This window comes from Leucopleurus acutus (assembly GCF_964270905.1).
Source record: "Leucopleurus acutus genome assembly, chromosome: 12".
NCBI classification, from domain to species: domain Eukaryota; kingdom Metazoa; phylum Chordata; class Mammalia; order Artiodactyla; family Delphinidae; genus Leucopleurus; species Leucopleurus acutus.
In genome coordinates this window covers 87047935-87073662 of record NC_139154.1, presented here as the reverse complement: position 1 = coordinate 87073662, position 25728 = coordinate 87047935, and the positions used below count along the sequence as shown (strand labels likewise).

The 25728-nt window shown below is 43.0% G+C and overlaps 1 protein-coding gene across 1 annotated transcript in view; it reads left to right on the top strand.

Annotated features, from left to right (window-relative positions):
• The window catches only part of AAK1 (AP2 associated kinase 1), a 166681-nt gene that overhangs the window by 97757 nt on the left and 43196 nt on the right, over positions 1-25728 (top strand). Inside the window, exons 6-15 of the mRNA XM_082852018.1 lie at positions 1400-1521; positions 2847-2928; positions 3437-3569; positions 6477-6580; positions 8909-8988; positions 12856-13010; positions 13975-14282; positions 18955-19203; positions 23620-23852; positions 25070-25227. Coding sequence (XP_082708144.1) covers positions 1400-1521; positions 2847-2928; positions 3437-3569; positions 6477-6580; positions 8909-8988; positions 12856-13010; positions 13975-14282; positions 18955-19203; positions 23620-23852; positions 25070-25227 — 1624 coding nt within the window. The remainder of the gene's footprint in view (positions 1-1399; positions 1522-2846; positions 2929-3436; positions 3570-6476; positions 6581-8908; positions 8989-12855; positions 13011-13974; positions 14283-18954; positions 19204-23619; positions 23853-25069; positions 25228-25728) is intronic.

Sequence of the window (25728 nt, the reverse complement as noted above, 5' to 3'; positions counted from 1 at the left end):
ATAGAAACAAGAGACATCATAGTTGACAAGATATTTTTTAAAGGACTAGCAGTAATAGTAGGGGCCTGGGTATTTGGTGGCTCCTATCTTATTTCTGACAGAGTCACACACACACACACACACACACACGCACACACACACACACACACACACACGGTGTTGTATGCGTTTCTCTTTTTTAGTTTATTCCATTTAACCAACATTTTCTGTTCTAAGCACTATGTTAGGCATTGGTAGAGAAGACTACAAATACCTGTGCTTGTCCTTAAGGAGTTTATAGTCTACTCTTACCTTTGTTTTCCGAAGATGATCAGTCTTTGGAAGGCTGAAGACAAAAGACAATGGAGACTACAGACTTACTGACCTAACAAGATTTTTACTGCCCATGCATAGCCAGGTCTGTCCTCCAGCAAAGCAGTCAGCTCAATTCACCTGTATCAAAAATTAATACATCTTGAGTACAGTAGTGCCCACTGTTTTGGAGTTGTTATTTCTTTGGCAGTGACCTTTGATACGAAGGATTTCACTAGGTTCTGGTCTTCAGAAGCTCCCTCCTACCCAGAACTCCTAACTCACTGCCCAAAGAATTCATCTATAAAAATATAAGGATGGGCTTCCCTGGTGGCGCAGTGGTTGTGAGTCCGCCTGCCGATGCAGGGGACGCGGGTTCGTGCCCCGGTCCGGGAAGATCCCACATGCCGCGGAGCGGCTAGGCCCGTGAGCCTGCGCGTCCGGAGCCTGTGCTCCGCAACGGGAGAGGCCACAACAGTGAGAGGCCCACATACTGGGGGGGGAAAAATATATATATATATATATATATATATATATATATATATATATATACACATACACATATATATATGTATATAAGGATGATACTTTAACAGGAGAACTGTGCATTTGCCCACAGGCCTTTAATCACTTGGAGAAGTAAGCAAAATATAGCAAATATTTATTAATTCAGAAAATCCTAACCTATCGTAGTAAAGAAATTGATCTATGTGTTTATAAGGCCCAAATGAAATCCCTGACATCAGGAAGAACAGAGTACTGAAGGAACGTAGGGAAGAAGTGATATTTGTCTGAGTGGGGGCCTGAGGAAAGCTTTGACAGTATAAGGACCATTTCTGCAGAGCTGAGAAATGTGACGAGCAGTCTGGGAAAATGGGACTCTTGCTTCCCCACCGTGGAATTTCCTTTTTTCACCCTATTGCCATGCATCTTTTTTTTGTTCCACTTGGAATGACCCTTGTTGACATACTTAGAGGAGAATAACTTTCCTATGCACATTAATGAGATTATCAGAAATAAAGTATCTTATTGATGTGTATGCAAACCAAATTTTCAAACACATTACTAAACGGTATCTTGGAATGGGCGGCTGGGCGATGTTTTTCAGGTTGAAAATATTCTCTTGCATGACCGAGGCCACTATGTCCTGTGTGACTTTGGAAGTGCTACCAACAAATTCCAGAATCCACAAACTGAAGGAGTCAATGCAGTAGAAGATGAGATTAAGAAGTAAGCTTTTCCTCCTTTCTTGGAATTTTATCCATTATCGGATCAGCAGTTTTACCTTCAGCTTATGATTGAGAAGGTCAGGGTGAGAAGACAGTGGTGCTTGTCAGTTGCCCCTCGTTGGCAGTTGGGTTGTTGGATTTTAAGTGGAGGATGGGGAAGGGGTTCATGACCATTGAGCAGTGGAGTAAAGTGAAGGAACCTTACAGCACTTTATCAATGGTCCTATGGTCATTATGCATAGATCTTTTGATTTACATCACATAGCCCTTAAAAAGGCACACACACCTTAGAAGTACTGTGATGTTTTAAGTGGGATCACGACAGCTGTGACATTACCAGTCGGTTGGTTGTGCTTTTTACTGAAACCTAAATGGCTGTGTATTCCTTCCTGCTCATAAGGAGCTCACCTGCAATCTAGTGGAATTAGTGGTGCGTAGGGCTGTTAAAGTCTCTACAGACAGTGAATCACTGATTTCCACGAGAAAAAGCTTCTTTAGATTTGTGATTCCGGTAAGAACCTGACCCATTTTCCCCTGTTGTCCAGAGTGTTGGATTTTTCACAGGCACCAGCACTCACTATCACTGTTCATAAATCAGCAGTCTAGAGTGCACACATATCCTGATCCTCTCTCTCCGATCCTGCTTCACACCTGGCAACCGAGCCTGGGGCAGGAAGACTTACTACGGTCCAAGGCCCTGATGGGCACCTAAACCGCAGAGCCCTCTGGGCTCTAGAGATTCCAGCAGCGCAAATCACAGGCTTGGTAACACTAAGACTCTCACTTTGAAGATGAGCTTATCCTTCTCTTTTCTTGAGCCAGAGATAAGAGGAAAACTGTTGTTTCAGCCTTATGCTGGCAGCAAAGATCCGTCCACCTCACAGCCTAGCCAGGGCCCACTTTATCCTCCTGAGTGTTCCAGCCAGTATTACATCTCTGTGTCGAGCCACATCTAAAGGGATTACTATTAAAAAAAAAAATCAGCCAAATATACTATCAGACAACAGGGATTTACAGAAGATTTTGTTATTTGAGGAGCAAGAAAAGTTGCTTTTAGAGTTTATTTAATGCCTTAGTGTCTGTGTCCCCACCTGCTCTTAGACTGGAAGGACTGCAGCCAGAGGGCCGTGGGTGTGTGCCAAGGACTGCTCTTCATTTCATCTGCACTAATATTCCATACTGTCTTCTCCAGGGTGCTCCCAGGGAACTAGATTCTACTTATATATCCATATATATATATGTATATTTTTTAAAGTAATTCTGCTACCCCTGGTTTTTAATTATAGCATTGACATATTTAACAAAAAATGAATCTCTTGATTGTAGATACACAACGCTGTCCTATCGAGCACCAGAAATGGTTAACCTGTACAGTGGCAAAATCATCACTACGAAGGCAGACATTTGGGTAGGTGTCAACTAACCTATCCACATCTCAGATGTCAGCAGTCTTGGCCGTAAACTCCCAAGTTTAATGCAGACAGTGCCATAGCAAGAGTGGCCACTGTACCATATCATTGTCTACTGATCCCTCAGGGTTATTCTTGACTCGAGGTGATGAGCTACTGCTTCTCGAAGCATGTCAAAGAAAATTAGTTTAGACCTCTGTGAAAGTTATTCAGGTGACCTGCCCATTATTTAAGTGGTTCTCACATATGTGTTACTAGTTCTTAAGAGCAAAACCAGCTGAATACTTGTTCTTTATTGGAGCACAATTTGGTAATGAGGATAGAAATAATATAACTTAGCAGATATATAGTGATGTTGGGTTCTAAATTCAAGTTTCTAATGGGTTAATGGTAGAGAGTGTTTAGATTTGCTGTAAATGTGGATGGTGCCAGTATCTCTCAGCAGACCCATTTGCAGCTATGATAAATAAATCACTAGTAGCAATCTGCTTTTTTTTACTTTTTTAGGCTCTTGGATGTTTGTTGTATAAATTATGCTACTTCACTCTGCCATTTGGAGAGAGTCAAGTGGCAATTTGTGATGGAAACTTCACAATTCCCGATAACTCTCGATATTCCCAAGATATGCATTGCCTAATTCGTAAGTATTTAAAGTTTCTAGTTTCACATTTTTATTTCTAATCTCTAGGAATGGACTGGAGGATAAAGGGATTAGATCCCAGGAGTGATGAGTGGGATGCAAAAATAAAGAAATCAGTTGATAACTGTTGGTCACTCAAAGACCATGTAACAGTGTCTAGTTAGAGTGGTGAGTCTTTTTGCCAGAAATCTAAACTTGGTTTCACACCTGGGCTGGCCACCCAAGCAGAAATCTTAACTGGGCTTTGAGCATTACAGTACTGCCCTGTTCTCTTGCAGTCTGTATGAAAGCTCTGGTACCAAAGGAGTCCAGCTGACTCATATCAAGCGATAAGAAATTCATCTTTGCAAAACTGGAAGCAACTCAAATTAAAATGATTGCAGTGCGTTGGCTGAAGTGAATACATAATTAAGACTATATAACTCTATGGAACTAGGTTTTTTCCTCTCATTTAGGTTAATCACTGGATTTTGATAAAAATCATTTAAACTCAATGCTTTAAAATGTTTTTAAGATTCCCCACTCTTTTGTATCATCATAGTAAGCATATGTACTAATGTTCATTAACCAGATGGCAGAATAAGTAATTTTTGCTCAACCCGCTGTATTGGAACGCTGAAGAAACAGAGATTTTTATTATCTTTTTACTTTGGTCAAGATGTTTAGTATCCACATTTTAACAATCACAGATTGTAAATCCTGAGTAATGCACTTTGGGTCCTAGGTGGGGATACACTTGGAGAAAATAGAAGAAGCAAATGTGGTGCGGAGCATCTGACATTTGTTGAAGGCCTACTTGTACCTCATTTAATTCTTAAAACCCTATATAGCAGGGGTCCCCAACCCCCTGGGCCGTGGACCGGTACCCATCCATGGCCTCTTAGGAACCCGGCCACACAGCAGGTGAGCGGCGGGCAAGCGAGCGAAGCTTCATCTGCAGCTCCCCGTCGCTCGCATTACCGCCTGAACCATTCCCCCCCACCCCGCCCCCCCCCCCGTCCATGGAAAAGTTGTCTTCCATGAAACCGGTCCCTGGTGCCAAAAAGGTTAGGGACCACTGCTATATAGTAAATATAATTATCCCTATTATACAAATGAGGAAACGGAGCCTCAAAAAGTATAGGTAATGAACCCAAGTTAACGTAGTAGTAGCTTTTAAGTGACTACCCATTCCATTATACTAGTTTACACGAGTTTTATCAATCCGCCTCTTCTGTTTTTTAATACAGAAGCAGGAGCAGTATTTAAAGGAATGGAATATCGTGTTTAATGGTTGTTGGATGTTTTCAGAGGTAAAGCATTATATTGATATCTGTACTAAAATTGCAGCTATGTAAATGAGATTGCAAGGAAATATGGGGAAATCGCCAAATTTATTGCTAGAATGGTAGGAATTTTTGCAAAAAAAAATTTTTTTTTTTTTTTTTACTTTTGTGCAGCAAATTCATATTACGAAAAACAGCTCTTTATGAATGTGTGTAACATGGCATCTTTCCTAAACTCTGATCTGTTTCACTTTACAAACTGTTGGAAGAGTCCACTGTCACCCTAACTCACAGGTCTGAAAATGCATTTCTTGTTATCCCCCCCACGCACACACACACACATGCCCCTTTCACTCCCAGTACAAGGTTCCCCTCTCCTCTTTTCAGTTTCTATCAGTGGTGTCGCCATTCAAGCCCAGATGACTGAAATTTAACGTTTTCTTTGGATCTGGCTAGCAAGACAGAATAGAGTCAGTCATTTCCTAAGCAGCATTAATGCTTTCTTTGAAGTTTCTCCTGTTTGCTTGACATTCTCTCTGTTCTCATCACTGTCACCATAATATATACCGACCCTGTCGGCTCATGCCTGTACTGGTGGACTGGCCTGTCTGTCCAACACACCCTCACTATGAGATTAATCTTACAAAATACCACCCTATCATGTCCCTATTCAGTAAACCTCATGGCTTGCCAATGGTCCCATGTATTCTGGATTCATCCTCCCCACTTTATTTCCCTTTATTCTCTGACAAGGAGACCGCTGCCCTGTCCTCTTGGTTCCTCTGTTCCTTGCAACAAAGCGTTCTGTTGCCTTTCTCCAAGTCCATCTTTGCTCAGACTGTTTTCTTACCTGGAATGTCTTTTTCTCTGCTTTTGCCCTGACTGACTAAATTTTTTCCTGCCTTCAAGGACCAGCTCCGCTCCTGCCTCTTCTGCAAAGGCCTTCATAAGGCTGCAACTTCATCAGTCTTTTCTCAACTTAGGGTCCAAACCATTCATTTGATTACTTAAGCAATAAATTGCCTTACATTGCTGTTTACATGTATATGTGTTTGTATGTCTTCTCAAGGATTTTTTCCCCTGGGGATTTTTCCAGCTTCAGAAGGAGCAGAAGCTTAAAGGACCTGGAAACAGACACATGATCTGTAGATCACAGTAAAAGTAGAGATGTATTTGTTATCTTGTCATTTCTTTTAGATTGGAAACCAGCTAGTACCTCCAACAAAAGAATAATAAGTAAATTCATGAAATTTGAGTTTTGGTTATAATTATCAAGAATAATCATTTGTCTAGCTGATAGTATGAAAGAAGGAGGCCAGAACTTCCTAGGTACCAGAAAATGAATGTGTTAAGTTCCACACTGAGAACTTGAGTCCCTGTTGTGCAAATCACAGAATGTGAACTTAAAGTATCTTTGTTACAATTCAAAAACTTTGTTATTTTCTTGCAGATATTTAAAATTTTAGGAAAGTTAGAGCTTCCCTTTCTGAGAGGGGAAGAAAAGGGCTAATCGTACTGTCTGACTTTTATAAGAAATAAAAATTTTAAAAAGACAGAATTTTGGTAATAGAGAAATTATGCTTCTTAGCTAATGTAATAACTCTTTGGGTATTATTAAATAATTCATATATGTTTATCTTAGGGTATATGTTGGAACCAGACCCTGACAAAAGGCCAGATATTTACCAGGTCTCCTACTTCTCATTTAAACTACTCAAGAAAGAATGCCCAATTCCAAATGTACAGGTATGTGAAAGGTACTTTTTAGGGGAAGTAAACATGATTGAATTGTCATTTAGCATTCCTGGGGTATCAATCAGCTGTGTAAATGAATAAGGCGTCCCTTGTTTTATCTAGTAGGGGGCATTCAAACAAGGCTAACTATGAAGGAGTTGCTATAAAGGGAATCCAATTTTTCCATAGAATTTAATTATAAAACTGAGGCAATTTTACACACACACACACACACACACACACACACACACACACAGACACACACACACACACCCTGGGGATTGAGTTGAACGCTTTGGGTAAAGATTGACCAACTTTACCTTGTCAGCTGTCCTAGTTCCCTGAGAGCCAACGTGCCTGTTGTATTTACCGAGAGGAGGTTGGGCAGGCCGTTTCCCTAAGGCAAGGCCCTGGACTTGCCACTGTGCCTAGGGGAACATAAGCCCCTTGTCCCTTTCCTCCTTTGCCGTAGCAGACCTTTCTTGATTTTGCTTCTGTTGCTGGCCAGTCTGGAACTCACACTCCTTTTTTTCTACCCTCCCCACATATGTCAGGCCATCAGAGTGTTTTCTACACAGTCATCCTAAACTCTACAGACAGTTTTCAGAGTACAGTGCTTGCAAACACCCTTCTTGTAGTCTTGGCATATTTCTCATGTCGTAGTATGATTCAACTTTCTTGAATATTTTACTAATGGATACTGGAGTAAAAAATTTCTAATTGCCAATTGTCTTATAGTTTCTCCAGTAATGAACTTCTGATGTCACTACTGGAGCTTGAGGGTGCTGATAAGTAACACTTCTCTTTCACTCCCACATTTGGAATCAGATGTGGGAGTCGTTCAGATGGAGCTCGGCATATTGGCTTTATTACTAAGAAGACTGAGTCAGGGAATGTGGCTTGACCAGTCAGGCTCCCTAACATTAGCTCCACATGACTGAGCAGCGAACGCCTGGTTCCTGAGGGACAGGCTTGTCTATAGAGGAGGGGGGCCGAGGGCAAGCCAGACCAGCTCACTTTTCTCTCCCAGTCTTATCAGTCAAGTAAGTTCTCCCTTTCCCTTGGGAGAGGAATGCTTGGAGGGTGGGAGAGAAGCTAGGAGAAGTTTTCTATTCAAAATCCCCTCCCCCCCCCCACCTGAAAACATGAAGGAAATGGAGGTGCCTCCTAAAAGCCACTTTCATTATTAGTGTTCCATGGTTCGGGTTTCCCAGATTAAAACGAAGGATACTGTGCAGTAACCTAAGACAACGTGATCCCTTTTGCTGTCCCACTTTCCCATTCATGAAGTTAAATAACGTGAAGTAGGATTGGAAGCATTCGGGTTGGTAACTCATTTTTAAAAAGTAAGCGTCACCAGTCTCAAGCCCTTTGGCACTTGCCCAGTGGTGGCCAGCCGTTGTCTTGTGGCTCCCTAACCACAGGAGGCGCTGTTAGACGGATGGTGCAGAATCCGAGCCCGAGGAGCTCCGCCTGCCTTGTGGGTTGAGCAGTGCCTCACATGCTGGGAAGAGGGGCTGGCTCAGCAACCACACACACCGCGGCTGTGGGTTTCTCCCAGCATTCTCACTGAAGGCTAGGTGCACCCTGGCTTGGCCCACTAGTCAGCACCAACGTCTCTAAGATGTAGCTGAGAGCTTAAGTATAGCCTACAGACCTCTTTTCATTCCTTTCATAACATCACTTCTAAGCTGTGCTGTAGGAGGGGGAGGGAGCTGAGATCAAGCCCCAGTGCTCTTGCCTGGCCCAGAGGTTGAGAATGACAGGGGTGGAGTGTGCTGTACTCAGGCTGCTCTGTCCCCTTCTCAGATCCTTTGCCTCCCTGACTGGGGCTGAGTCAAGTGGGATACACTTAGGTTAACTTCTTCCCTTCCCAGACCAGACATCAGGGTCTGAAAGCCACTCCGCAAGACCCTAATGTGTATTTCCATTGGCCCAATCATGCTGGTTATTCTTTTTCAAAGAAATCTGTGGGGTGAGTTTTGGGAATTGGGTGAAGTGGGAGAAGGGAGTCAAAAGGTACAAATCTCTAGGTATAAAATAAATAAGTCATGGGGATGTAATATACAGCATGGTGACTATACTTAGTAATACTGTATTGCATATTTGAAGGTTGCTGAGAGAGTAGATCTTAAAAGTTCTCATCACAAGAAAAAAAATTCTGTAACTGCGTATGGTGATAGATGTTAACTAGACTTATTGTGGTGATCATTTTGCAATATTTACAAATATCAAATCAATCATATTGTACACCTGAAACTAATATAATGTATGTCAGTTACATCTCAATTATTTAAAAAATCTCTGGTGTCCTATTAAAATTTTCTTTCAATTCTATAGAACTCTCCCATTCCTGCAAAGCTCCCTGAACCAGTGAAAGCCAGTGAGGCAGCTGCAAAAAAGACCCAGCCAAAGGCCAGGTAAGAAAGTTGCTGTAGTAGCAAGAGAGGGGACCTTATGGTTCTTGATTTTTAACGCTGCCATGGCCAGAGGCTGCACAGAACAGGAAAGGAAGCTCTGTCTCCCCCAGGCAGAAACTGTTCTTTGGGAGTGCAAGTTGGAATATAGTAAGATACAGAGATCTACATCTGAAAGAGAATCGAGAACCCCAGAGCTACTCCCTTTGCTTGGGAATAGGTGCAGGGCATTCAGAGGTGCGGTGACAGCAGACCTTAAGCATTGCTAGTACAATATTGCTAAACATGTGTCCTGGCCTTTGCATAGCCTAGTCCACCACATTAATCTCCAGGAAATCTTACTTTCTGTGGCTCCAGCCACATTAGGAAAGTACAGGTCAAAGCATTGAGTCCATGAACAGCAAAAGAGCCTATGGATCTTAGGTAATCACATTCTAAATAACGGAGGTTCTTCCAAGTAGCAGGTCAAGAGAGGAGTCAAGAAGCTAGGGTTTTATTTGGGGAAATGCCCCTGTGCGAGAAAATAGAGTGGGTGCCGAGGAAGCTGGGAGAGCCATCAGAAAGCATGGAAGTCTGACCCAGAGCAGGGAGGAGAAGGTTGGCTCCAAGTGACCTGGACTGCCTGCCACACAAAGTAAGGAAGGTGCATTGTCCAGGAGTCCTGTCTTTTAGGAACCGGCCTGCCTTAATATCCTTGTGGCTGGGACATTATGGCTGAGAGCAGCCTCTGGGAAGCGTGGCCTCGGGGCACACAGGGCAGTGGATTTCAGGAGCACAATAGCTGAGCCACTTGGTCTCTTACACCCTTGTAGTCGAAGGTCTGCAAGGCGCATCCTCATGGCTGCCATGTCTTCCAAATGGCAGATTCTCAGGGTAGTCCCAGAGTTGTTTATACCCTACTTTTCTACCACACTCCCATGTCAAGGAAGCCTTAGTGCAAATTATATCAACAAAGCACCCTAGATGGGAATATATGAATTTTAATAGAATAGTAAAATAACTTCTGTTTTAGAAAATTCTTGAATATTTATAGAATGCCTGTTGTGTGTCTATTCCAGATGTGACTCTAAAGTAATAAGACTTTGGTTTTTAACAAACTTAGCAAACTACGTCCATGATGTTACTTTCATTCTGTTTATATGTTAGTAAGTCTGCCATGATCACCTCTAGGAATTGCTTTTGGGGCTGATTTAATTAGCTTAATCTTTTGGGCTTATGGCCATCTTGTACTAGGCCCAGACTTGGTATGTATAGAGGCTAAGCAAAGATCCATTCCCACAAAGCATACACATTTGTAAAAATTATAATACCTGCTGACGTTTGAGTGGTACTGTGTTGTGTAAAATGGAGAAAATAATACCTACATCATGAGGCAGATGAGAACATCAAACACTCCTGTGACTGTGTAACTTATATAGACTCTATGGTGCCCATCTGTTAGTTCGTGTGGACCTCAGTAATGCTGCAAGAATATACAGACCTTACAGCCAAGAGATTTGGATCTAAGCTGTTCTGTATATAATCTGCAGTGATTTCATTTGCGTGATCACATTTGCTCCCCAGTCCTGAGAGGTGGGTTTTTCTTTCAAACTCCTTTTTTTTTTTTCTTGGCCCCGTCACGCGTCTTGTGGGATCTTAGTTCCCCAACCAGGGATTGAACCCTCGCCCTCTGTGAAAGTGCAGAGTCCTAACCACTGGATCACCAGGGAATTGTCTTCAAACTCTATTTTTAAAGTAGCCACTATTCATTGAGGCATCACATATACCAGCTACCATACTAGGTACTTTATATAAATCAGATGACCTTTTCCCCCGCCTTAAAACAAATCTGTGAGGTTGTTGCTGTTCTCACTTCACAGATGAGGAAACAGAGACTGAGAGTTGTAAGTCAGCTGCTCAGGGTAGTTAGTCAGTATGTGATTAGCAGAAGAACCAGAACTCCAGCATCCTCACTCTTTCTACTCTGCACGTTAAGTGGTTTGCCCAGGATCACACAGATAGGGCAACTTAGAGCCAGATCTGCTGGCTTCAAGATCTGTATTTTCTTACAATATACTGAGGTCCATACAAACTAACATTTTGAGCACGCTTCAGTTTATACAATGGTTTTACAGTTATTGATACATTGATGTTCACATCTGCCTCATAGAGTAGGTATTATTGTCTCCATTTTATACATAAGGGACCCCAGGCTAAAAGAGGTTCAGTGGCATGCCTGTTATCACAGTTAGTTACTGGGGAGCTAGAGTTCAAGTACGGTTTTCTTTGACTCCAAATCCCATTGATTCTAAAAATGTTACCCTTAGGAGACCAGTGTGGCAGTTCTTGGCGTTTGGTTTTCTACAGAAGTCTGTTTACTTCCCTCACCCTTGGCTTGATCTTTCTTACCCCTTTCTCCTCTTTCCCAGCATCTGTCCTGTTTTCCTTCCCACCTCCCTTCCCCAGGTCACAGCCTCTCCGATGTGATAGCTTTTATATTACCAGCTTTCCACCCAGCATGAGAGCAGGATGCCAGTGAAAAGCCTCAGGGTCCAGAATGGGCTTGCCTTGGAGACATGTCATGAGGAAGGACACGGGGCCAGCTGCTCTGCTTCCTATTTTGCATTTTATGGAGGCTGTGCCAGATATATTTTGGAAATATTCACGAAGCTTGTTTATTTTGGCCTTCACCTCAGCTATTACTCCCTAAAGTGTGCTTTCAAAGGATAGCCACTCTGATCTAAGTTAGCTAGTAGCCAGCTTCCTGCACTGCTCGAAATCGAGGGAAGCTACCACCTGGGCTGTAGCACCATCACAAGGAGCAAGCAGACTACACTCTGTACTCATTTAGATTAGATTTGGCTGTGAGTTCTAGAAAGTGCAAACGACAGTGGCTTATATAAGATAGATTTTTTTTTTTCTCTCAAGTAAACAACATCTGGAGGCAAGTAATCCAGGGCTGATACGGAGTTCCGTTCCACAAAGCCCTCAGGTACCCAGGCTGCTTTAAGCTCATCACTCCACCATCCCTATGGTTGTGGCCATGCCCTCATGGACCGATACGGCAGCATCCCTCTTCCAAGCAGCAGGATCAAGGAATTGCCAAAGAAGAAGAGAGACAAAGAGCATGCACAGAGTTTCTTAAGGTTTCTAGAAACTGCTACATAACAATCTGTTGATATCGCATGTAGGCCAGAACTTAGACGCATGGCCATACCTGATTACAAGCGAGACTGGGCAATGTGATTTTTACTCTGGGTGACCCTATGTCCAGCTAAAAATTGTTATTACCATGGAAAAAAGCAAATATGTGTATTGGAGGAAATAGAGTTCCTGTTACACTCCCCAAATCCTTTATCTTGGGTTATTTACTTATTCCTTCTAGTTGTGTTATTGGATTAACTCATTAGATGCTTCTTATTATAGAGAGACCATTTTGACAGCTAGTTCGAATCAAGTTTGAGTCCCTGTACATCTGAAAACCACCTGCTTTAAACCCCTCTTTGCATTATCATCAAAGTAGATTCTAGGAAATCCTAAGAAGTATTAGGCAAAATGGTCCCAAGATCAAAAAAGTTTGAGAAACGTTGCATTCTATATAATGCTGTCTTTGAGGTATTCCTTGCACGTTCACAAGTGAAAAGTTTTTCTAGAAAGGAATCTGCTATTTTGATCAGTGTGTTAAAACTTATTTGCCCACCTTTTTTTTTCATAACATCTAGTAACACATAACATCCTGTGGAATACCCTCTGGGAAATGTTGATTAAGTGGATATGGAAGGTTTGGATGAATGTGGAGGTGAAAGCTTACCCATCATGCACTCTGTCTACCCCCTCTTCGTTTTCTCACCCTTTAACAGGCAGGTTTTTTTTCACCTTTTCTCTTTCTAGACTGACAGATCCCATTCCCACCACAGAGACTTCAATAGCACCCCGCCAGAGGCCTAAAGCTGGGCAGACTCAGCCCAACCCAGGAATCCTTCCCATCCAGCCAGCCCTGACACCTCGAAAGAGGGCCACAGTTCAGCCCCCACCTCAGGCCACAGGTCAGTAACTAGGTCGGTTTGAAACTTGGTACACCTCTTTGTCATCCTGGACTGTAGAGAAGTCTTGGAAAGCCTGGTTTTTCCTGGAATGGAATCTAGAGACATGTAAAGAGTAATGGTTTTCCTCAAGGAACTGGAGATGAGCTGCCGTTGAAGTTGTACGGGTAATGGCTGGCCAAACGGAAGGCCTCACACTGAATTCTCCAGTGGATCTCCAAGGCCACTGGAGCCTGTTGTCTCTATTTTTTCTAGTCTTGGCCCTGATTTTATGACGTGGTCCATTCGTCCCCTGCCTCCCTCTCTATTTCATATACTTCTCTTTGCATTAAAAAAAAAAATCTTTTTGGACACAGAGGAATTATTTCTTTAATGCTCTGTCTCTTGAAGTATCTGTCACCTCTTCATGTTTTGTTTTTCCATTTCTAATGAGTGGACTGAGTTTCCTTTCGTAAAGAGGATTGATCCAAATTATCAAGTAACTGAACACAGCCATCACTCCCGCTACCAGGAAGCTGCTGTTGGTGAATTTGGTGGTCATTTACTTACAATCAGGCATCCAGACTGGGGTTGTGTAGCATACATGTAAACCATCAAAGAATGCTTTTGTCCTGCAGTGTGCCACAAATGCAAAGATTGTGTTTATGTACAGTAGCATCAAAGTCCAGTTGAATATGTAGATCCTCAGGGTGCTGACTAAAGGAGTAATTGACTAAATGGGATGGTGAGCAAGGGAGGACTTTTTGAAGGAGACAAGCATTGAACACTGTTATTGGACCATGTTTTGAAAAATATGAAGCACGTAGTATGGCAGGAAGAAGGGAGGGCCTTCCAGGTGCAAGGACAGTGAGAAGCCCATGGATCTTGGGATTATCTGTCCACTGATCACCCCCTCTTTATTGCTTTGGCAAGAAAGAAAGCGGCGTTCGTTTGGAAGTTTATTATATGGAGTTTATTCTCCTTGCAGGATCCAGCAATCAGCCTGGCCTTTTAGCCAGCGTTCCTCAACCAAAACCCCAGCCTCCACCCAGCCAACCCCTACCGCAGTCTCAGCCCAAGCAGCCCCAGGCTCCGCCCACCCCACAGCAGCCGCCTTCCACGCAGGCCCAGGGTCTGCCCACCCAGGCCCAGGCCACACCCCAGCACCAGCAGCAGCTCTTCCTTCAGCAGCAGCAGCAGCAGCAGCAGCAGCAGCAGCAGGCGGCACCACCTCCTGCACAGCAGCCAGCGGGCACATTCTACCAGCAGCAGCAGCAGCAGGCCCAGGCTCAGCAGGTAAGGCGGTGAATGTGACCCTCACTTGGCATATGTGAGTCATCCCTGTGAAAAGGTCCACTACGTGCAGGTGTCTTCCTTGGGAAGCCCTGGGAAGACAGAGAGCCATGACCCGGCACAGCGTTGTACTCACAGATGGCAGACACGAAACCTGACACAGTGGAGCCCTCACTGCATCACTCACAGCCCTCCCCTGCTTCTTCTCAGGCCATGGGGAATTCTGCACCTCACCAGGGAACCTCACCAAGGAAGCTGGTTTTTAAGGACTCTTTTTTAAATTTTTATTTATTTATTTATTTATTTATTTATAACATCTTTATTGGAGTATATTTGCTTTACAATAGTGTGTTAGTTTCTGCTGTATAACAAAGTGAATCAGTTATACGTATGTCCCCATATCTCTTTCCTCTTGCATCTCCCTCCCTCCCACCCTCCCTATCCCACCCCTCTAGATGGTCACAAACCACCAAGCTGATCTCCCGGTGCTATGCGGCTGCTTCCCACTAGCTATCTATTTTATGTTTGGTAGTGTATATATGTCCATGCCACTCTCTCACTTTGTCACAGCTTACCCTTCCCCCTCCCCTTCCCAGTGTCCTCGAGTCCATTCTCTAGTAGGTCTGTGTCTTTATTCCCGTCTTACCCCTAGGTTCTTCATGACCTTTTTTTTTTTTCTTAGATTCCATATATATGTGTTAGCATATGGTATTTGTTTTTCTCTTTCTGACTTACTTCACTCTGTACAGACAGACTCTAGGTCCATCCACCTCACTACAAATATCTCAATTTTGTTTCTTTTTATGGCTGAGTAATATTCCATCGTATATATGTGCCACATCTTTATCCATTCATCTGTCAGTGGACACTTAGGTTGCTTCCATGTCCTGGCTATTGTAAATAGAGCTGCAATGAACATTTTGGTACATGACTCTTTTTTGTTTTTCTTTTCTTTTTTCTGACATGACACCATCATCAAATTGAAGCAGAAAAACAATTATTTCTTATTATCATCAAATATCCAGTAGTGTTTAACTCTTTCTGGTGTGTCATAATTTAAATTGCTTTGTATATTTTTTCACATTTTTTTGCTCTGAATATGTTCATTTTATAATGATCAATATATCTTTTAAGTCCCCCTTTTAGCCATAGGTGGCTTCCTTCTCTTTTTTTCCCCTTTGCCACTTTTTTTTTTTTTTTTTAAAGAAACTGGGTCGTTTGTCCTGTAGAATTTCCCACATTCTGGATTTGGTTGATTGCATCCCTGTGGTGTTGTTTAATATGTTCCACCACCCTCTGTGTAAATGGGTAGTTTCTTGAGGCCTCTCAGTATTTGATTCAGGTTGATAGTCCTTTGTTCTTCCAGTTGCATCACATCAGGAGACATACAGTAGTCTCAACATCACAAGACATACAGTAGTCTCACCTTGTCTGTGGGGGATACATTCCAAGACCCCCAGTGGATGTCTGAAACCACAGCTAGTACCGGACCCTATATATACCATGTTTTTTCCTATACATACATACCTATGGTAAAGTTTAGTTTATAAATTAGCCACAGTAAGAGAGTAGAATAGCTAATAATAAAATACATCAATTATAGCAATATAGTGTAATAAAACTTATGTGAATGTAGTGTCTCTCACAAAATATTCTTGTGATGATGTGAGATGATAAAATGCCTACTTGATGAGATGAAGTAAGGTGAATGTCGTGAGCATTGTGACATAGCGTTAGGCTACTATTGACCTTCTAACCATATGTCGGAAGGAGGATCATCTGCTTCTTGGGGTCCAGAACCATGGAGCCATGACAGTGTCAATGGTTGCATGTCAGGAGCAGATGGTGTCAATGGTTAGGGATCCCAGCCAGGACGAAATGGGACGGTGCAAGGTTTCGTCACACTGCTCAGAACAAGATGCAGTTTAAAACTTATGAATTGTTTATTTCTGGACTTTTCCATTTAATATTTTCTTTTTTTGTTTTCTTTCCCTTTTTTTTGCGGTACGTGGGCCTCTCACTGTTGTGGCCTCTCCTGTTGCGGAGCACAGGCTCCAGACATGCAGGCTCAGTGGCCATGGCTCACAGGCCCAGCCGCTCCGCGGCATGTGGGATCTTCCCAGACCGGGGCACGAACCCGCGTCCCCTGCGTCGGCAGGCGGACTCTCAACCACTGCGCCACCAGGGAAGCCCCCCATTTAATATTTTCATATCACTGTTCATCGCGGGTAACTGAAACTGCAGAAAGCGAAACTGTGGATAAAGTCTGCTTGTCCCCTCTTTTATTAATATTAAGATCAATCTGTGGGTTTGGCGTTGTCTGTCTGATCCAGTCACTTAATATTCCCCTTCAGTTTGTTTCCTAAGTCCATTAATTCATTAGGGGTGGCAAAGCGGTGATATTCTAGCATTCCATCTTCATTTAGGGGCTGGATTTTTCTGTAAAGAACTTGGGGTCGAACTCGCACCCCCTGCATTGGAAGCGTGGAGTCTTAACCACTAGACTACCAGGGAAGTCCCCTGTAAAGAACTTTTTCAGCAAGTATTTGATTACCCTGAGGTACTGTTTGTACAGAAAAGGCAGAAATAATGCATGACTCTTTCCCTGTGTTTACCAGTTTTCAGAATAATGAGTTTGTTCATAGTACCATCCAGAAGTGAACAATGAAGATTTTGTTTTGTTCTTAGTATCATTATGAGTTCATGCATCTTAATATATTTGATATGTTTCCACACATTGCTGTTAAAAAAATTTGTCCTAGTTGTCTCAGTTTTGGCCAGTGGAAGTCTCTTCAGATTGGCTCCTGGGTCCTTTGGCTGTGACTCCAGTAGCCTTTAATGTGTCCTTGCTATTTGGTGTAACAAGCTGTTCCAGAATCATTCTGCCCTTGACCTGGAATCAGCCATTTCTCCAAGGAGCTGTTTCCCTTTAATGGAAATGATATTTAGAGACCACAGTCTTGCTACTAGGGATACCCATTTGCTAATGGGTTGGTTATTATTTTTAGGCCTTTTCAGTGAATAGTTAGGACACATATATATATATTTTTTTTAATAGAATATACACCATGAATTCAAATTTATATTTCTAAAGCAGATTTGTAATTATAAGATTTTTGTTTAACTTCTTGGATTTTATATTTGAATCTTTCTCATCTGGAAATCTTGATTCCTAACAACATTAACATAATTCTGAATTGATTTATAGTTTCAAGATAACAATACCAATATGATGACCGAAAACAGTTTAAGATTTCTTTGCCATTCTTGTTTTTTGGGGTTTTTTTGGTTTGTTTTTTTGCAGTATGCGAGCCTCTCACTGCTGTGGCCTCTCCCATTGCGGAGCACAGGCTCCGGACGCGCAGGCTCAGTGGCCGTGGCTCACGGGCCCAGCCACTCCGCGTCATGTGGGATCTTCCTGGACTGGGGCATGAATCTGTGTCCCCTGCATCGGCAGGCGAACTCTCAATCACTGCACCACCAGGGAAGCCCTTCTTTGCCATTCTTACACCTAGAATGTTTAGCACATTATTTTCTAGGAGTTTGGCTATTAATCTGATACACAGGTTTATTTGCTTTGTTTTGCGGTTTAGTTATTGCTTTTTAAATTTCGGTTTAATTTTGTTTTGTGAAAATGTAAAACATTTACATAATTTCAAACTTAAATCTGCAAAATTCTGTTCCCTCCATCCCATATATGGAGGTATCCTTCATTCCTATTTACAACTTGAGAGTGTTCCCTTTAAAGGATATATAGCATAGTTTATTCCAATCAGTCCCCTGTTGACAGACATTTGGTTGTTTCTAGCATTTTGCTATTATAAGTAGCCAGCTATTTATTGATATCTGCTTTTTTTGCTGACGCTTTAACTTTGCCCCAGTAGGCAAACAATATCCTCCCAGTTAACTTCACAACTCAGTGACAGTATTTGGGCTTTCACAGACAAGATCTTGACTTTTGTTCATCAGTAGGCCCTTTTTTCAGCTGTGTTTTTGTGCCTTACACAGAGTCCTTAGCAGTGAGGAGTAGAGAAGTATTCCTGTCTTCAGGAAGTTTATAAAAGAATATAACTTGAAACCATGCTACCAGTATAAGATAAAATATCATTAAGTGGTAGAGTATATTGACTATTTTGAATGTTTAAAGATGGGAGTATAATAAAGAGAGCTATTGGGAAATGATTTTCAGCAAGGCTTGATAACTGAGTTAACATTTAGGTTATTCTCCTTAGTGTCATCATTGCTTCATCCTGTTCACGTAGGGAAGAATTTTAATCCTGGTTATTTCCAAATCCCTTTACGAGAGGGATAACTTCTGCGGTTAGCAGATCATTTAGTAGCTTCTGTTACGCTCCAGCATGTGGAGTCACAAGATGTACAGTCAGATGGATGCCCTCAGGCCAGGCACAGAAACCCCTCGGAAGCCAGTCTGCACTGCAGGAGGCAGGTAGTGCAGTGACTGGAGCCTGTCAGTGTAACGTGCTGCTGTGTTTATGTCGTGCCCTGAGGTTCCCCTCGTGAGTTTTCAGGCCAAGGTAAAAGATGCCCTACCTGCCCTTGCCTTTGGCTTCAGCACCGGTCTTAGTTGTTACTGAGACATTCATCCTTTGTGGAATATGGTTCTGAGACAGGCTTTTATTCACCTCTTCATTCCTTGCCACTTTCTCTTGCTCAGTTTCAGGCAGTACACCCTGCAGCCCAGCAACCAGCGATCGCTCAGTTCCCCGTGGTAGCCCAAGGAAGCTCTCAACAGCAGCTGATACAGAGCTTCTACCAGCAGCAGCAGCTGGCCACAACCCTGCATCAACAACAGCTGCTGACTCAGCAGGCTGCCTTGCAGCAGAAGACCGCAGTGGTAGCCCTACAGCAGGCCCAGGCACAGCCAGCCACAGCCCCCCAGCCAGCCCCTGCCCAGGAGCCAGCGGTGAGAATCAACCAGAAGAGGAGCACACAGTGAGGGCTAGGGAAAGGGTGGGAAAGAGGCCGCAGCAGCTGGTGTGGCACGGCTGCTCCCCGCCCTGGTGGTGAAGATATTTGATCTTTTCCCGATACATCCAGGAAAAGGATGAGGTATACTCTAGAAGCTTAAGGTTTTAGAAAAATGATTCTAGGTTGCTGATGGACAAATGAACTTGTTTACAAGACACAAATAGACTCACAGCCATAGAAAACAAACTTACGGTTACCGAAGGGGAAGGGAGCGGGGAGGCATAAATTAGGAGTATGGGATTAATAGACGATGAACTTTCTTATTTCTCACTCTAATATTAGGCTGGCAGAAAGAGCTGTTCATTGTCTCTGTCAGTGCCAGTGTCAAGCAGTCAAAGCCCTAGGTAGGGTTAGAGCTAATCCCTTTCCCGTCTTCAGGGGGCAGTTTGACCACTGTGGCCTTCCCAGTCTCGGGAGGTTCGTGTAGGCCTCCACCTGTACCCTGAGTCCTGACAGTCTTGTGTTTATTCTTTGTCTTGGACGATATTACTGGCCACCTAAATAAGTCTACTATGCAGCACCCTTCCAGGGCCCACTTGCTGAGGCCATTTGTCGTGGCCTGATCCCCCTCTGGGCACCAGAGCATCTGACTGTTGTTTGAGCCATCTTGTCAGTTTAGAAATTCGGCATGTTCATTTCTAGATACTGGCTGAGTATAGAATCAAGACCTCTACATGCTCTTCTGATTGACCTCTACAGGTACATCCTCAGGCACGTCATACTTTGACCTTTAATGAGTGCCTTTAATGAGTACTCACAGAGTGACAGTAATAGAAAATTTTATAATGATAGAAAAAGGCATTTTACATACCCAGCTGACAGAGTATCACAGCTACTCTCTTATTCCCAGGGAAGCCCAACCACTAGAAGAACGAAGGAAAAGTAAGAAACGATCTTTCTGAGGATTGATTTCTAATAGAGTTTTGTCACTCATCTTAAACCAGAAAAGCTACATCCCTTCAAAAGGAAGCAGTGCCGTAAATAGATTGTCTTCTTTAAGTCTCAGCTAAATGTGTGTTCAGTGTCTTTACACCTTCGTTTCTGAAACAGCTTGGTCTTCCTGCAGGCGTTTGGTAGACAGCTACTCTCTGTATTTTTAACAAGCGACAAAGTTCCTCTTGTTAATGGAAAAAGAGTTTTAAAAAAATTATTGTATCATGTAGCTAGTTGAAATCTTATTTTGTCCAGTCCTCATTTAATGGAATTAGAAACTGAGGCCCAGGCTAGAAAGGGATCACCCAAGACACACAGACTGATAGCACCAGAGCTGGGGCATGAACTGAAGAATCCTGATCTGTGTTCAAGGATAATAACAATGATCGTTCAGGGTGAGGACGTGATCATCTACCACTGACTATACACTTCTTATGGGGTCCCCCTCTGCTGACCCTGGACAAAAGTATCCACTTCCTTGGGAATGAACTGTGATCCTTCTCCATGTTCCTTGAATGCAAAAATACTTTGAGCACTTTGTTCAGGGGTAGGTGGTTGAGGGCACAGAGAAGGAACGAGAACAGAACGTGCTTCAGCCAGGAGCCAGAGAACCTCCCAGCTTTGACCCTTCCCTTTCTCCGGTGACCCTTTGTAGGACTTTGCTAGAGAAGCAAGTAATTGAATGTAAAGTATACCCTGCAGCCATCTCACAGCAATCTGCAAAGGGAGGATGGCCATACCCCACAGATGTTTATTGCAGTCTTAATAATAGCCACAAGCATGGAAGCAACCTAACTCGTTCCAACAACTCACCCGTGCAGCCATTAAAAATCATGGTTATAGGGACTTCCCTGGTGGGCCAGTGGTTAACAATCCGCCTTCCAATGCAGAGGACTTGGGTTCAATCCCTGGTCGGGGAACTAAGATCCCACATGCCGCGGGGCAACTAACCCTGCGTGCCGCAACTACTGAGCCCATGCACCCTGAAGCCCATGCGCCACAACTAGAGAGAAGCCTGTACACTACAACTAGAGAGAAACCTGCACGGCGCAACGAAGAGCCCGTGCACCACAATGAAAAATCCCACATGCCGCAACTAAGACCTGACACAGCCAAAAATAAATAAATATTAAAAGAAAACAAAAACAATCAACTATATTTCAATAAAAATAAATTAATTTTTAAAAATCATGGTCATAAAAGTCTGTACAATAGTATGGAAACTCTCATGAGGTAGTGTTAGAGGAGAGATGAGATTATGGGACGAGTATGTACTTGAAATAGACTTAAATATAAGATACCAGAAAGATAAGAACAGTTGTATTAGAGTAGTGGAATGGAAGTCCGGGTGGTTTTTCTCCCCTAGTCTATATCCTTACATTTCTTGATGTTATTATACTCCTTTTATAGTTATATATTTTGTTTTTTAAAAAATCTTTGGCAAGATAGGCATTTGAGTCTGCCTTGCTTCTTCTCCCCCTGTGGTCTGTTTCTCCCTCCTCCCCCTTCCCAATCCCATTTTTGGATGAGGAGGCATCATGGTGCAGAAAAGGGTCCTGGGCGATAGTCAAGAGACATGGATTCTGCCCTCAATTGACCGTGTGACCTTGAGTGAGCACTTAGCCTTAGGGGGCCTTGGTCTGGTCTCTTCTAAGATGAGGGAGTTGGAATCCATGTTCTCTAAGGTCTTTTTTGACTCTTCATTCTGAGTTTCTGATTGGAAATAAAACTGCTTGACAGGGTTGTTGTGGGGAGTGGCTGAATGGGTGGCAGCCAGTTTGAATTGGTAGCTGTGATAAAACAAGGTGTCCTCATGATGGAAGCATCTGTTCTTCGGTGTGCTGCATACAGAGAATAGGCAGAAGGAAGGGAAAATGTTCTCCAGGTAGTCTGGACTCTTCAAAATAAAGGGCCTCAACAGTTAAGTACCCTTTTCAGTGTAGTGAATGTCTTAAACTGCAAGAAATAAGCAAATCTAGTTCTGTCCTTAAATCCCTTCTCGCCCCTATGGGTACTGGCTTTAGGCTGGCTGTTGCAGATGTACTTCTGGACCCCTGAGGAAGTTGTGGAGCTGGAACTCTGGTCTTCTTCCCAGAGCACTTTGCTTCTCACTCAGAGATGCAGTCAGCTGCTTTACCCTTTGACTTTAATTTGATCGGAATTAGAACCTTATATTGTATCATTCATTCGATTGGTGAGTGGTTGTGTACTCTCACATGTACGTAGCCTGCCTCAATAAAATTAAAGTCTGAGTCAATATAGGTACAGAAACTCCCAGGCTGTCAGCATCCTGACCCAAGTAGCTGGACACTCTAGTTTCCTAAATCTCTTCATCTTTGAAGAAACAGAATGTGAGAACCAATTTGCAGCGTGGAGGGGCAGCTCCAATCTGAGATGAAGGACTGGAGGGAAGGGATAGTTCAATACCTGAGGCATTTAATATTCTGAGTTCCTTTATTTCTGGATTGACAGTTAAGAAAAGGGTTAGGTGGCCTTCTTAATATTAATTTTTGTTCATTTTCTTGACATAGAACTTTGTAGATCAAGACTTATGCTTAAAGACTCGCTATGTGGCCACAAGGATGTTCCCACCAGTTTGTTTTTCTGTGGTGACAGTGTGTCCTGCCTTCCTTCTGAAGAAGACCTATATGTCAAGAGGCCTCGTATTATTAGATCAGTCATCATCAAGGGCTTTTACATTTTTTCTTCTCTTTTACTGTATTCTCTACATGGTTCTTCAGTGCCATTTCCAAACTGAAGATGGGAACAGGATAATCCCACTGCTCCAATGCTGTACATTTTCTCAGGGGTTGCCAGAGAAACAGAATCCTGTAAGACCCATCCTATCAATGAACTAGAGTGTTAACAACAAAAGCAAAAAAGTGCTGCCATTTATTAATCACAGTGAGATTCTGTCTCATTTAACTAGTAGTCTGAGCTCTGTCAGAAAGAGATCTCTTAGCAGAAATCACTCAGCTCAAATGTGTTTTAGCTAGAGGTGTGCCTTCATTGGCTTGTAACTGTGCCAGTAGAATGCTTAAAGGCTGCCCTGTGGAGGCATTCTGAATGAGTTCCTAAAGCAGAAAGTGGTCCTTTAGGAAACTCTCTAGGTCTTTAAAGCTAGGACTAGCTTCTGCAGTCTTTGATCTGGGTCGAGTTACATATGGTTACCCTGTATATTATTGCCGATGAAGATTGAAATTTATATATAAGCACCAGGTAAGTACCATGCTGGTATCAGTCTCAAGGCTGCAGCTCAGATCGTCAAAGCCTTGTTTTTTTCTTTCTGGGTGTTCTTGATAAACTGAGCCATTTGAGCCATATGTTAGCTCCCACATGGCATTTTTGTTATGCTCGTCTGCTTATTTGTTTTTCCTTTCCCCTTTTTTTTTTTTAACGCTTTTGTCTCTCTTCCTAGCAGATTCAAGCCCCCATAAGACAACAGCCAAAGGTTCAGACAACCCCACCTCCTACCATCCAGGGGCAGAAACTCGGATCTCTCACTCCTCCATCGTCCCCCAAGGCCCAGCGTGCTGGGCACAGGCGGATTCTCAGCGACGTGACCCACAGCGCAGTCTTTGGGGTCCCTGCCAGCAAATCAACCCAGCTGCTCCAAGCAGCTGCAGCTGAGGCCAGTCTCAATAAGTCCAAGTATGTACTGCTTTTGTGGGCAAGGGCTGCTGGGGAATATTACTGTGTGATTTTTGCATGTGTATGTAGTTGTGTGTAGATGTATATGTAGGGGTGAGTGTCTGTGTTTATTGAGAAACTGAATTTTCCTGTAGATCAGACTGATCTTAAGAAATAATTTCCTACTTGCCTCACAGTTTCCAGTCTGTCTTCCATCCCATACTGTATCATGTGTTTTCTAAATTCTTGATCTGATCAAATCTCTCCATGCTGATAACATTTCATTGGCTCCCCATTGCCTGTAGAATAATATCTGAACCGACTGGTTAACAGACCAAGGACTATTATATCACATTGGTGGAACTGCCACTCTCCTCCTGGTCCACTTAGGAAATGCTTATTTATTCATCAAGATCCATGATGGAGGTTATATTTTCTTTGACCCTTCCTCTGGTATCATATATAATTTTGTCTGAACCCTTTTTGGAGCATGTATCACACTGTATTATCATTATTTATTTGTATGTTTAGCTGACCTAGCCTGCAAGTTCATCCACAGCAAGCACCGTGGCTTAATCAACCTTTGTAAATCCGGTGACAGGCTCTGTGCCTGACATCAAGTAGATTGCAGTGAGTGCTTGTTGCGTAAATGCAGTGTCAGGCTCTCAGCTTTCTTGGAACCATATATGGAAGTTAAAAATCTTTAAATTGAGTCATGAGGTAAATGCAAAGGGCATCAAGAGGGACTTTAGAAGAAAATCAGGTGATGATACCCAGGGGCTCAAGATGGTGGTAAATGTCTTTGTTGCTCTTTAACTGTGATGGTGTCCACTGATGCTGGATCCTGACAGATGCGAGGCAGCCGGAATAGGCGTCAGCCCCTCTGGAGCTGTTGTGAATGTTACAGTGGTCACCACAGGATGCACGAGCCTAAGAACAGGTGGCTTTGGGATCCTGAATTGAAAGAACTTGCAGATGGGACCAAAAATCTAAGCAAGAGGTTAAAGATGTAGTGGGAGACAGTGAATCACCAAAGAAAGGGAGATGTTTGTTTCACACAGTGGAAAGGGCATCTTTGGAAACTGTTCCATTGCTACGGGAAGCCCTTTTAGAAACATACTGTAGAAAATAATGGTTTGACTTATAAAATAATTTGCTCTTGAAACAAAGAGAAAATAGGTTGACCCTTTTCAACCTTTATATGTCTTTTTATTTCGTGGGGGTGGGAACCTACCTAGGTCTGCAACCACCACTCCTTCAGGCTCCCCTCGGGCCTCCCAGCAAAACGTTTATAATCCTTCAGAAGGTTCTACATGGAATCCCTTTGACGACGACAATTTCTCCAAACTCACAGCTGAAGAACTGCTGAACAAGGACTTTGCCAAGCTGGGGGAAGGTGAGTAATTGGTGTCTTTTTGTGATTAACTCTAGAGGGGTACACATGTGAAAATGTAGGCTTGGGTCTTTCTTTCCTTCAAAGACTTGATTTTGAAGTATATGCACAAATCAGCCTGTATTTTTACTAGGGCACCGAAGTCTCTTCATCCTTAGGAAATCCTGGTCTCTTGTGGGTGGCAGCAAGGAGAGTGGGAAACTTTTAGGAAAGATTTGGTAGCATAGATCAGGATGATAGTGTCAAGCATGTTCACTCCTTGGAGGAATGTGATGGTACCTTGTCCTAAGTGGGTTTATTATCCCAGAAAGTCGTAGCTGCTTACCCACGAGAGTGTGCCCTCATGTAGACACTGAATCTTCATGATCAGAATTCTCTATTACTGTTGACTGACCCTGGAGCGGAGATCAAATAAACAGAAGGTACCATTTCTACCCTCAAATCCACAGTCTAATTTGGAAGGCAAGATACCCACTCACAGACACACATATACCTTGGAAAACA